At 36.7% G+C, this 12,885-nt stretch overlaps 2 protein-coding genes across 2 annotated transcripts; both read left to right on the forward strand.

Moving 5' to 3' along the window:
• The first annotated feature begins 20 nt into the window (after positions 1-20).
• LOC147524142 (uncharacterized) lies at positions 21-5,532 on the forward strand. The gene is given in 5 exon segments (XM_086602115.1): positions 21-161; positions 772-1,815; positions 2,550-2,605; positions 2,607-3,418; positions 5,056-5,532. Coding segments are annotated over 4 exon segments (1,884 nt in total). The 5' UTR covers positions 21-161; positions 772-846; the 3' UTR covers positions 5,103-5,532.
• Positions 5,533-11,721: 6,189 nt separating this feature from the next.
• Positions 11,722-12,318, forward strand: LOC147524143 (uncharacterized). Its single transcript, XM_086573720.1, has one exon. It carries the CDS (start codon positions 11,722-11,724, stop codon positions 12,316-12,318), a length of 597 nt encoding a protein of 198 aa, XP_086429846.1.
• Positions 12,319-12,885: the final 567 nt, after the last annotated feature.

Below are 12,885 nucleotides of genomic sequence, written 5' to 3' on the forward strand. Positions count from 1 at the left end.
AAGATCTTGTCACTCACTGTCAGAATCTCACCACTTAAACACTCCTTTCTCAAATCACACCTCCTTTTCAACGTTTATTGAACTCTCATTTTTTGAGATTTTGAGAGAGGGAGTTCATTACTCATTTCTTCTACTGAGGACCATTGGAACAGATCTTATTTGTAAGCCTTCTCTTTCTTCTCTCTCTCTCTCTCTCTTAAACCCGTTTTTGCAGTTGTTGTCTTGTTTAATGTTTGTAGATTGTGAGTGAATATTCTTCTGTGTCTGGAACTTTTGAATCTTGCTTTTGCTTTCAAGTTTCCATTTTTGGTTAATTGGGCATGGCTAAATGGTTGTTTTGATTGTACATTTGCAATGAAGAATAAAGATTTATTATTGACGTCGTTTTTCATTTGTGAATTACTATGGTTTGCCAAGTTTTGTCATTGAACTTAGCTGATTCTGCCAATCGTTCTGGTGCAACAAATAGTGTGTTGAGTTTTCATGGTGTTCTTTAAAAGCCAATTTTTCTGAATTTTAGATTATAAAGAGAAAAAGTGTTCATCACTTGTGAATATTTTCATAAGAGGTCAATTAGGTATTTAGGTTCGGAAATATAATGGTTCATTATTATGTGCAGCTTATTGCTGAATCCTGAAGGGGTCTTTTTCTTTGGAAATTCGGGCACTTTTGATAATTGATATAGTAATTTTAGAAGACAAAAGAATGTTATGCACTTACTCTTTGGGTTAAGTGCCTTCTAATTCACTTTATACAAACTTATCTGTGCAGCTCTGAAATACTTGTATGATGCTTTGTTTCCTCAGAGGAATTTAGTCTGACGAGGGATTGCTCAAAGATATCTACATGGATAAAACATCCCAGGATTGCCCATACCCAGGTTGCTTCTTTTGTGTCATGAAGGAAGGAAATCCTAACAAACGCAGACAAAGTATACTAAAGTTCTTCAGAGAACTTCCTTCTCAGGATGATGATGGTCAAGTTCTCCCAATCAGTGGCCTTTGGAACACCGCAATGGCACATCCAAATGACCACGAGTTCATTGACTTAGGAATATTTGAGTGCATGGCTGCACTTATATGGAAAGGTTTGAAGAATAGACGCTGGCTTTCCCATGACCAAAATGTATACATTCCGTATTATGCAGCCCATATTATTGGATCTTACACCATGAACATGGAAGAATTTGCTGAAAGTGCTGTGCGTGCTGGAGTAATTGCTCCCTTGGTTGAACTTCTCAGGGGAAGGTTAACTTGGGTAGAACAGAGAGTAGCGGTACGTGCTTTAGGACACCTGGCTACATATGCCAGCACTTTTCCTGCTGTAGCAAGTCATGGTGAAGTCCTTGAGCTTTCCATCCAACTGGCAATGAGTTCGTTAGAAATCGTGGTACTCTCATTTTACCAGTATGTCGACAGAAGACTTAATTACCACTGTGATTTGCTTACACGTGGCATGGGTGGTGTAGAGATGGAGTCCAGGAAGGCAGAGGAATGGGCTAGTCAATTACAGTGCTGGTCTCTTCAGCTGATTAATTTTTTTGCTTTCAAGCCCGACTTTCTTTCTGTGATATGCAAGCCTGAATTCTTGGTCAAGTTACCTGGCATGTGGGGCGGCCTTGTTAATGAAAACTCACCAGCTGGTATTGGTTTATTGCGAACTATTTGTCATCATAAGCTTGGTAGGGGTCCAGTTGCCAACTGCCCTAGTGTTATTGAAGCATTGTGTAATATTTCCCGCTCATCAGATGACTGGCAGTATATGGCAGTTGACTGTCTTCTTTGGTTGCTTCAAGATCCAAATACTTGCCATAAGGTAACGTTTTCATTCATCTACACCATCGATACCTTTTCGTAATTTCTTTTGTTTTTTATTATGTGAAATGTTCGTTCTCAGTTTCTATACCTACACACGTTATTGCTGTATACTTTTATATTGGTATTTGTTCATTTTGTTTAACTTTTTTAGTTGTCATGAAAAGTTTTAAGCCCTCAAAGAACATCTAAACTGATAACATGATTGGAGAGAAATATGTGGAGCTCTTGACTTTCTTAGCATTTTTTGTTTACTGTTGCGAATCTTGAATTCAATTAATTGGCACAAGTTCTGATGAAATTGTCGTATCCCCTTCGGGGGTCGTTAATTCCCCCCATCCCTCCAGCGTAAGCCCAACGCCATCCTTCTCTGATAACTCATTCAGACAGGCACCCCCACTTGCAATGGATCACCTGTATACTCCGAACTTCAATGTCTATGTTCCATATTTGCTGCAACCTGTCCTTCATGTAGTTAGAGTTATATATAATATTTTTATGGAACAAAAAATTGCTATAAATATCATGAAAGGCGTATGTATAGTTTCATGGTCAGTGTGACCGACTGTATATGTAGATCATTTGTGGATGGTTGAAGACCCAGGAGAAAAACACCGCCCAACGCCATTTCAGTAGAACTGGGAAGACATGTCATGACCGCGATATTAATGCTTGACTAAGAATGTACTGGCTCTAGATCATACTATTCAAACTTATTTCTGTTTCCCTATGCAGGTGATCGAGAAGGCAGTACCTGCACTTGTAGACCTATCAGAAATCTCAACCCTGGGGATCACAAAAGCTTGGGGATTTAATAGTAAATGTTCTTCAAGAATGTTTACAAGCACAAGGAACAGGACGTAGCTCACTCAGCAGTCACTTTACAGAACAAATAAATGAATTGATAAATTCTAAACAGAAATTGAAATGGGAAAAGAATATGCCAAAGGAAGATCTTCATATCAAACAGGCTGCTGCACTAGTCATCAAGCTAGAAGGAAATTCCTTATTCTCTTCCGGTAATATATCAGATGCTGCATCAAAGTACACGGAAGCATTAGCTTTGTGTCCAATGAGGTCAAAGAAGGAGAGAGTGGTGTTATACAGCAATAGATCTCAATGTCATCTTCTGTTGCAACAACCCTTGGAAGCTATAACTGATGCTACACGTGCATTGTGTCTTCATAATCCTATTAACCGTCATGCTAAGAGTCTATGGAGAAGAGCTCAGCTCAGGCATGACATGCTTGGTTTAGCTAAAGAGAGCTTGTTAGATGCAATTCTGTTCATCAATGAGTGTTCCCAGTCAAATGACCCAGACCTTTCCTTGAAACAAAATAAGGTTCCTGACTATGCAGAGCGGTTAGTGAAAAAGCAGATGCGAGCAGCTTGGTTATTTAGGGAGGCAGCTATTAAACATGGAGGTGTCCATTGTGATGGTGAGGCAGGTCACATCTATGGTCAGGATGCTGATGATTCTGAGTGGGAAACTGCGAGTGAAAGTGACATAGGAAACGATGGAAGAGGAGAAATGGTTGACGATGATAGTGAATGGAAAATTGACGATGATCGGAGAGATAAGTACGACAAGCCTTCCTTAGAAGGTATTCTGGTCCCAAATTTCAATTTTTGTTCTTCTTTTGCATGAGATTAAAAATTAGGATCTTCGTAGGATAAAAAATTGGTGAGCTAAATCTTTCGAGGTCTGTCATGGTTCACCAATTACATAGTGTTAACCATCTTTTACCGATAAAGAGTTCTAGAGTGGACAACTGTGGCATGCTAATATGCTATCAACTACACAGTGTAGGTAGATCCCAAGTGCATTCATGTCTTGTCTGCTGCATGACCAGAACCAGAACCAGATAGTCCTTTTGCAGAAGGTGATTACTGCAATCTCAAGTTAATCGACATACTAATATCTTACAGCATCTTTGTGTCCACAATTCAGCTATTCCAAACAATTTGCATACCTGGCGGATCCCAAGTGTATTAGTTTGGACTGGATTCATATGCACCCTTAGTTTATTGCTTCACACATATTTAGTTATTTACTTTCAAAACATGTTATGCCACCTCAGTGGCATACTTGTCAAGCCTTGGGAGGTTGGGCCCAAGGTCTTGGGAGCAAATCCTCCCTTCACCAGGGAAATAATATAGGGCAACAAATTGAAACTAAAAAAAAAAAAAAATGCCACTTCTAGCATCCTCCATTCCCTTTTGAATCCATCCAAACTCACACGTCTGCGTGATCTTGTTAATCAAGTTGTAACTTTATTGTCATCCAAACAAGTCTAGCAACAAACTGGTTCTCTCTCTCTCTCTCTCCTCCCACAATGGACTGGTTGCACGTTTGATTACTAAGATTAGCTCAACGTATTACTTTTTCTTGGTGCATACTTCGATTTAAGTAAATGGTTGCATATTTCTTTTCAGCTAAAGTCGTTGGTATGAGAATCTAATCAAACTACTAGTACTATAAGTGAATGATTCAATTGATCCCCGTCTTTTGTCATTCTCTCAATAATTCTAGTCAAGTAGAGATTGTCATAAATGGTGTATCTAATTAAGAAGCACAGAGGGAATCAGAAAGATGGTCTGAAATAACAATAAAGCAACATAGTTACATTGTAGATTTGATATGCAAATAACTGTGAACCATTTATTCACAATTGAATATGGACAGAAAAGTAGTAACTAGCAAGTCCTACTCCCATACAAGTTTTAGAGACCTTCACTGAAAAAAGCTTCAGTTCAAATGTTAGCCTCCGTGGTTTTAAAGATCCCATTTTGTCAGAACATGTTTCTTAGTCCATTAGCATCTGCTTCTAATTTTGACATTTTCATCACATATATTTAAGCATTATTTCTAATATTGAGGTCTATGATTTGTGTCCATCCACAGTTTCGTTCAAGTATTTCCGGATTCCGGACCCATATCATTCAAAATAAAGAACGGACATTGATGTCAACTATGTGGCTTTTCTACTCTTACAGAGTTATATCGATTAATTCTGTACACTTGTGATGATGATCAGAATTATAGCCTTTCCTTTTTATGTTTCATAGGAAGGCATTATTGATGAAGTTGCAGCAATGTCACATAGGTGATGCTTCTTTATATGCATTACTACATGTGATGCAATATCTCTCATATCTTTGAGGTTTCATTTGGTGCTATCTGTAAGTATTGCCTTTTTTTTGTCCTTGATTCTTGTTTTGAACTGTTGATTTGGCACAGATATGAAGCATGGATATAATGTGCAGCTTGCTGAAGATGATAGTTGATTTTACTTGATCAAAGCTGGCCCTGCATTCAGCCTTATTTTCGGAGACATGTCAACAATGCACAGCGACAAGCATAGGTTAAGCAGATTTGGAGTGGTTAATCCTATCTATCTCCACTGTACGTTTTCTGAACATCGACATCAAAGGTGTTGTCCTTGATCTCTTTGTAGAGTAAGTTTTACAGGGAGATCATCTGTGTGTATGTTCAAAATTAATTTTGATTTGCATTTTCCAGTTTTCCCAGTTCTTTTTCTTTTATCCTTCCATTGAAGAATAAAAAGCAAAAGATTATGTCTAAAGACTCGATAGTTTCAGTAATTCCGTTTATAAGTGATTAAAAGCTTCTGTATATAAAGCCCATATGGGGTGGACAAAGTTTTGTGTGTTAAAGACATCCTTCTTTTATATTCAGACACAGTCCTTGATCATCTTTCCTTCTCTCATTTTCTATTAATGTTTTTCTTTTGCAGAAGTAGTAAGTTGCATTAGAGAAGTTGGATTGTACTTATAAGTTACATTATGAGGAATTGGAGACCAAGGCCCAAAATATCGATATCGGTTAATATATCGGTGTACCTAAAAACCGAGATATATAGGATATATTGGTTTTTTTGGTGACCAGTCTAAACTATTTAAAATATCGGATATATCGGACATATAATATCGAAAAAATCGGATTTATATTTAAAAATGGTCAAAAAGTCAATTGATATATATCGATTATATTAGAAATATTGATTATATCGGTGATATAAAGTTTCATATTGGAAATTTTGATATATCTCGAAAAAAAGGGATTCAATATTCGGTGGATATATGTCGAAAATATCGATATCGGTGTATCAATTTACCGAGATATATTGGCGATATTTTGAGCCATGTTGGAGACTAGTAAAAATAATGAGACGAATGAAAAACTAGAATAATTGATGATAATAACACTATTGCAATTTAAACTTAATTGGTGAACTAGCTATGTTTAGTTTCAAATGTTAACGGGGAAGCTGATGAATCTGTAGTTCTGTACTTCTGTACACTGTTTTACCTCTTTTGGATATGGTATGATGTCTCAAAGTTTTCAATTTAAAAAAAAAAAAAAATCGATCTCAATTAATCTATAGATAACCCGAACACAGCAAAACAGCAAATGAATGAAAAATGAATGAGTTTTTATATTAGTTATGTTAAAATAATATTGATGTGAGATGTTTATATTGATAAAAGTGTTGGGGGGTGGGTTCAAAGTGTTGGGGGTGGATGTTTCCATTGTTTTGACTGTTTTCACTTTTTACAGAGAGAGAAGAAACAAATATTATTTTCTATTTTTGTAATTTAAATGTCAAGTGAAAAATTGAGTTCCACATCACCCCGTCACTAAACGGGCTCAAAACCCTGTCTCCTGAGAATTATTGAAAGCAAAATCAACCACACTGTCGACCATCGTTTTCATCAGAATAGAGCATCGTTAATGACACCTTTAAGCCGAACTCTTTCGGCCTTAAACCCAATTCCTTTGACCTTAAATCCAATTCCTTCGAAAAAAATTGAATGTATGTAGCTTGTTTGGCTGAATTCTTTAAGCCGAACTTTTAGTGGGTTGACTGACAGTAAAGAACCATGTTAAGTTGTTAACCACTTAACCCACTCTGTATCCATTTTTACTTTCGGAGGAATACGGCTAGTATATATAGCAGTCATTATGTAGGAATGTCGGAGTCTCCGAACTAGTACAGGACTTTGCCTCCCCACCCACCCACTTGATAAATTTTTTACTATCCTTCATTTTAAAAACAAATTAATTTCCAAATAAACTAAGGAGTCCTTCATTAAAGTATTAAACACTAATTTCACTACTTATCCCCAGTAACTAATTTTTTTGTTTTTTTATCTAATTAATTTAACCCGACCATTCATTCTCATCGTGCTCGAGTACATTACACCCACTTTATAGTTAATACTAGTGCCCCTCAAAACACTCAAATTTCTCAATTTTTTCAAAGGCTACAGTTTTTCAAAAACGTACTGAGAAAAATATTGCTTGAAAATTTGATATAGACTCCATCATCAATAAGGATTGAAAATTATTTGCTTTGTTTTTAAGTTAATGGCAAACAAAAGAGCGTATGGATTATATTTTCATATGTTTTCAATTCGCTACAGTCTTATTTTATTTTAGTAGAAATCAATATGATAGGATAAACTTTGTCGATTTTTAATTATTGGTCACATATACTCTCGCCACCCGAAACTCATAATCCTAGCTCCCTCACTGGCGCTAGAACCCAAACTCAGAATCCTAGCTCTAGAACAAACACTATTTGGGTGTCAGATAGTTGGAGATGCTTTTAGAGTTTAGTAACTGAAACTCGAAAGTCCATAGGTCTGTGGAGATGCTTTAAACACGTTTTTAAACTGTGGAGAATTGAGATATCTCTTTGTTCTAAATTTCTAATATTTACTAATACAGTTTCTATAAAATAAACGGTAGCATTTTGTACAGTTTATTTCATAATAGTCGTTAAATTCTAGAATTATTGTACAGATTCCTATTATAAGAGCATCTTTAGCAGTGATATCAACCTAGCATCAAGAATTTGGTGTTTTTTCAACTTCAAGAGAACTACATGTTGATGAAAACACTAAAAAAACACCAAACCAAACACCAGATCGACCAATATTTGGTTCCAAGTTTGATGCTGTATCAAATCACTTATGCGGTTTGAGAAACACCGCGCGGTTTTGGCAAAACCGCGTGGGCTTGGGCTACTAAATGGGCTTCTATGGCGCGGTTTTGGCAAAACTGCGTGGGCTTGAAACTTCAATTGGCGCGGTTTTGCCAAAACCGCGTGCGTTTTTTCTGAAAATTAGAATTGTGGTGCATAGAACTTGAAAAATTATGAGTTGTGCATAAAAGTTAAGAAATTAACAATTGTGCAATTGAAGAAATTAAGAATTGTAATTCAAAATCAAAAAAATTAAAGAAATTAAAAACCTATGATTATGATTATGCAGTCCAAAATCTATGATTATGATATAATCATATAATATCCAAAATAATTCAAAACCTATCATATTACATCAAATTTATTTAGCTCACTTCTTACACCCCTTACCACTCGATCCATCTCCTCTCTCTATTTGGACATTCCGAAGCTGCTCCTCTAAGTTCCTAATCTGAGAATCATGATCTTCTTTGTCTGCACGGAGGTTAACTACTTTAGCCTGAAGTTCCTCATATCCATGATGTTGCTGCGTGTACACTTGCTGCATATCCTCATACGCTTTCCCAGTCTCGTCATACACTTGAGAATATGCCTCATCTCTTTCTTGACTATAATGATACAGGGCAATCCTCATCCCATCAAACATAAGAACCTGGTTCTCATATCTTTCTAGAACCTCAGCCCAAAAATCCAAAAAAATACAGTGTGAGTACATATTATATATATAATGAAGAAGATAAATAAAACAATTAAACTCACCATGGTATAATGATCAATATGCGGCTCTAACTTCGAGAAACGAGCATGAGGCACCTCAGGAATGGAAATATAAGTAGGCTCCCCATCAGTCCACACCACGACAAACATCCGAGGATTCTTGGCGGAACCACGTGAGCCGGATGATATGCATTCGAGAGGTTGTGGGTTGTAAACAGTCAAGCGTGGTGGATGAGGAATCGTGAGCTCACGCCTCATCCCTTCCAGCCCACAAACTTCGAAGTTACTAGCCCGACCAACAAGAGGCAACAACGGACCCATGGAGACATGGTTCCACCATCTATAATCTTGATCATCAATCCGCTTAACAACAAAAGAAGATGCATCGGCCAAGGACCACAACTAGCATGAACTTCATGAATATGAGTTCTACCCCACGACCATCACTAACATCCGGCATGGGAGCACATGGAACTCCATAACGCCCAATCGCTTCCAACATCTGTTGCCCACGGTTACCAAACGGACGATCCACGTCGCGGCAAAAAAAACAACTCGTGGACGTGACAACACACAAACATCTTTGCATAACCGGATCATCAAAGGTGAACAAACGCCAAGGTCTCCACTCAATAGATGACAATGATCTAATATCAATCTGAGCATGAGTCATACAGATATTATTCCTAATCTGCCCTCTGTTACGAGTCAAGTGAGACCATGACCAACTAGCAAATCTAGGACGAGTATTAGCAATTATGTCTATGTTAGGACAAAGACATCGAAAGTACTCATAAAACCAAATCTCTAAAAGTCCCGTGAATCCTGCAATCTGAGGACTTCTACTTCCGAATGTCTGTGAAGCTTTATCTAACGCCGATATCAATGTGGCATATACTGAGCTACCTAGGTCATAATCTCTCATAGTATGCAAATCAGATACATAAGCATAATATCCCAGTCGTACCGTAGAATGACCATTGGGAAACAAAACATGCCTAATAAAAACATAAAAAGCCCTAACATCTTGACGGACCCCTCACTACCCTGAAACGATCAAAGCTAACTCTCACTCTCGTGTATCGGGATGCAAGAGGGGTTCCATATATGCAGTCTTAATATGAGATAGCTTAATCCTAGAAAAATCATAAGCATCCGCACCCAAACGAGAAAAACTCATAAGCATACTATCCATATTCTTATAATTTGTATGAAAAAGGTATCGGTTGGCCTATATCGATACTCAACCTAGAAATCATAGTGAAGTCTAGTGGTGTGAACCCTAATTCCGCACAAGGGAAATGAAATGTATGAGTTCTACTCCACCATCTTTCTACTAAAGCTATGACCACTGCCCAATCAGCCTTCTCATAATCCGCATCAATCAAAATACCCAAAGGTGTATACAAAATACTATCTCTAATATGTACAAACTCATCCAAACTACTAATAACCTTCCACCACTCTCTAACACCAAGTAAAGCCGATCTAACTCGGTAGTCAATAACATGCTGATATTATAAAAAAATAATAATGCGTATAAGATAAATAATTAATTGGTCCAACTCAACTAATTAATATTCAAAATATTTAATCAAAACTAATTAATTACCTGAGTATTAGTCACTGCACTCGACACGTGTTTTGGGTCACGTGTAGAAAACACAACTTCCATATCAAGTGCTTCTCAAGATGCAAATTGCCAATTAATCGAAGTCGTTCATCTGATACTCCAGTACATAGAGATGTCTATCAGTTGGCGCGACATCTTCGGGTTCTTCTCCCCCACCGTATTGTACTTCCTCGGATTCTTCTCCCTCATCGCCAATGTCATTTGTGTACTGCCAATCATCACCGTCGAAAGGTTCAAAATGATCCATATAAAATTTCAAAAGTTTAGGTAGGTTTTTTTAAAAAAAAAAAAAAAAAAACTAAGGAGAGGGTTTATAATTGAGAAAAGATCGAGTTGAAAGTGATTAAACCGCGCGATTTTGGTCCTGATTATATAATAGTAGCACGTGGCTTTGAGAACACCACGCGGTTTTGGCAAAACCGCGTGGTCTTGGGCCTGTTAGTTGGGCTTTAGTGGTGCGGTTTTGCCAAAACCGCGTAGTTGTTTAGTGTTTTTTTGATGTTGCTCCTAAAATTATTTGGTATTTTTTTGGTTTAAAATTTTAATGTTTTTTTGGTTGCTATCCTAAAAATGTTCTAAAGTTAATAGAAGATTTCCAGCCTCAAGTAATCGACTGAATATATTGAATCCAACGTGTTAACCACTGTGGTATAAACGCCCCTTCAGTTATTATATAAAACTCTTTAATGAACCACAGTTTCGAACTTTTGTTTTGCATTAAAGGTTACGCACTTATATAATAATATTACAGTTGCAACCCTGAAGATCCCCAAGGGATATATGTTAGCCTTTTAGCTTCAAAGCAAGATCTCCTTGGGTTTAAAAATTCAAGATTAAAGGTTACGCACTTATATAATAATATTACAGTTGCAACCCTGAAGATCCCCAAGGGATATATGTTAGCCTTTTACTCTTTTAGCTTCAAAGCAAGATCTCCTTGGGTTTAAAAATTCAAGATTATGGAAAGTTACTTTGTCCATGATGTGGTGGTCAACATGGGTTTTGTACTCAAGAATTACATACCTTATTTTAAAATAAAAAAATGAACGTTTTCTATAATTATCAATTTTTAGTAAAAATGGCCTAAGAGGTTCAGAGAAACTCAAGGACCACTAACTAGTATTTGGTAACAAGTATATGATGCCTTGTAAAAGTTGGTGCCTATTGATTTGTCCTTGTTATTTCTCTCTACGTGATGCGACGACAAGGATATAGGTCCTTTGTTAACACAATTGTTTCCACAATCTCTGTATGTAGACAAGTAGTATACTTTCAGAAATGTGTAAGGGTAGTTAGTCAATCTTGCATGCTAGACAATCTGAAAGGATTTCCATTAACCAAATATATATTTATACTTCAAAGATCTGGTGGGAGTAACTATGTACTCGTGGTGAATGAGAGCAGTTTCATTCAAAAGTAGAAGCACCTTCCTTTGCTTCCTATTGGAAAAAAAAACTATATTTATACCCCCATATACCAAGAGTTTCTTCACCAGCAACTCAATAGTCAATACCATCTACTTCTGCCATCATCTCTTTATCTCTCTATGGGTGCTTCTCAAAACCTTTCCCCTCTCATCTGTGAATTGAAAGTCATAAGAGCAAAAAATCTTGAATTTGTATCAACAGGGAACCTCTTTCTGAGATACCATCTTCTTACCGGGAATGATAAAAGAATACGCCTTAAGATCCAAGAAGTGCCATCAACATGTGACTTATATTGGAACGAGTCCACAACTTTGGAGTGTCTAGGAGCTGAAGATACTATGAACAAACTTAAACAACAAAGCGTTGTGTTTGAGCTTCGGTGGAGAAAACCATCAACTATGTTTGGAAAATTTGGTGTAGGGTCAAAACTCTTGTTTAGAACAGAAATAGCGTGGAAGGATGTTTTAAACTCAACTAACTTATCGATAGAGAAATGGATTACTTCAGCTAAGACGAGTAAGTTTGTTCCTGAGGGTCTAAAGCCACCTGCACTTCAGATTAGCATGAACATTCAAGACCCGAGAACTTTGAAGATACCAAAGAGGAGTCATGCAGTTAGGTCAATAAATGGAAATGTTTGTGGATGCAAAAATGGTGAGTGCAATGGTAGAGATGATGATATCTTTGCACTGGCAGCAGCATTAGATGTCTTGTAGAAGCAAGTGATCGATTGTATACATCGACTGATTATTAAACTTCTAACGACAGACCCTTAAGTTTATGTAGATTGGGTTTATTGAATTGATTGTTATTATATAACTTACAAGTAACTTTTTCTTTGAGATTTTTATAAAAAAAAATAATCATTTTCTTTAAATTAAGCCTGAGCATAATTGAAGGAATTTTTCTTTTGTTTTGTGTTGCTAGTATTGTTTGCAAGCAAATTCAAGCATAACACATTCATTGTTTCGAGTGTGTTGAATAACAGCCAAAGATTTAATCCATGGGAGGTAGAAAAATGATCGAATTGGTATCTATCGTGGACATAAATAATTAAGATGTTTCAAGGAAACAGAAAAACAGATGAACGTAAATTTCCTACACGGACTTATATTTTTGGACCAAATATAAGGCACAAAGTTTTGGGTTATTTTTAGTTTTTTACAACATGTGGAGATCGAATTGTAAAAGTTTCGTGTTATTTTACAGGCATATGGCGAATTGTAACACGTGCTTAATAGTGGTGTAGTTTCTTGTATTTGCGCTGCACAAGGTAATTTCAG

Source organism: Coptis chinensis, chromosome 1 (assembly GCF_015680905.1).
Source record: "Coptis chinensis isolate HL-2020 chromosome 1, ASM1568090v1, whole genome shotgun sequence".
NCBI lineage: Eukaryota > Viridiplantae > Streptophyta > Magnoliopsida > Ranunculales > Ranunculaceae > Coptis > Coptis chinensis.

What these genes read in the sequence shown, in the direction of transcription:
- LOC147524143 (XM_086573720.1), top strand. Translation starts at nt 11,722, where the DNA reads ATGGGTGCTTCTCAAAACCTTTCCCCTCTCATCTGTGAATTGAAAGTC.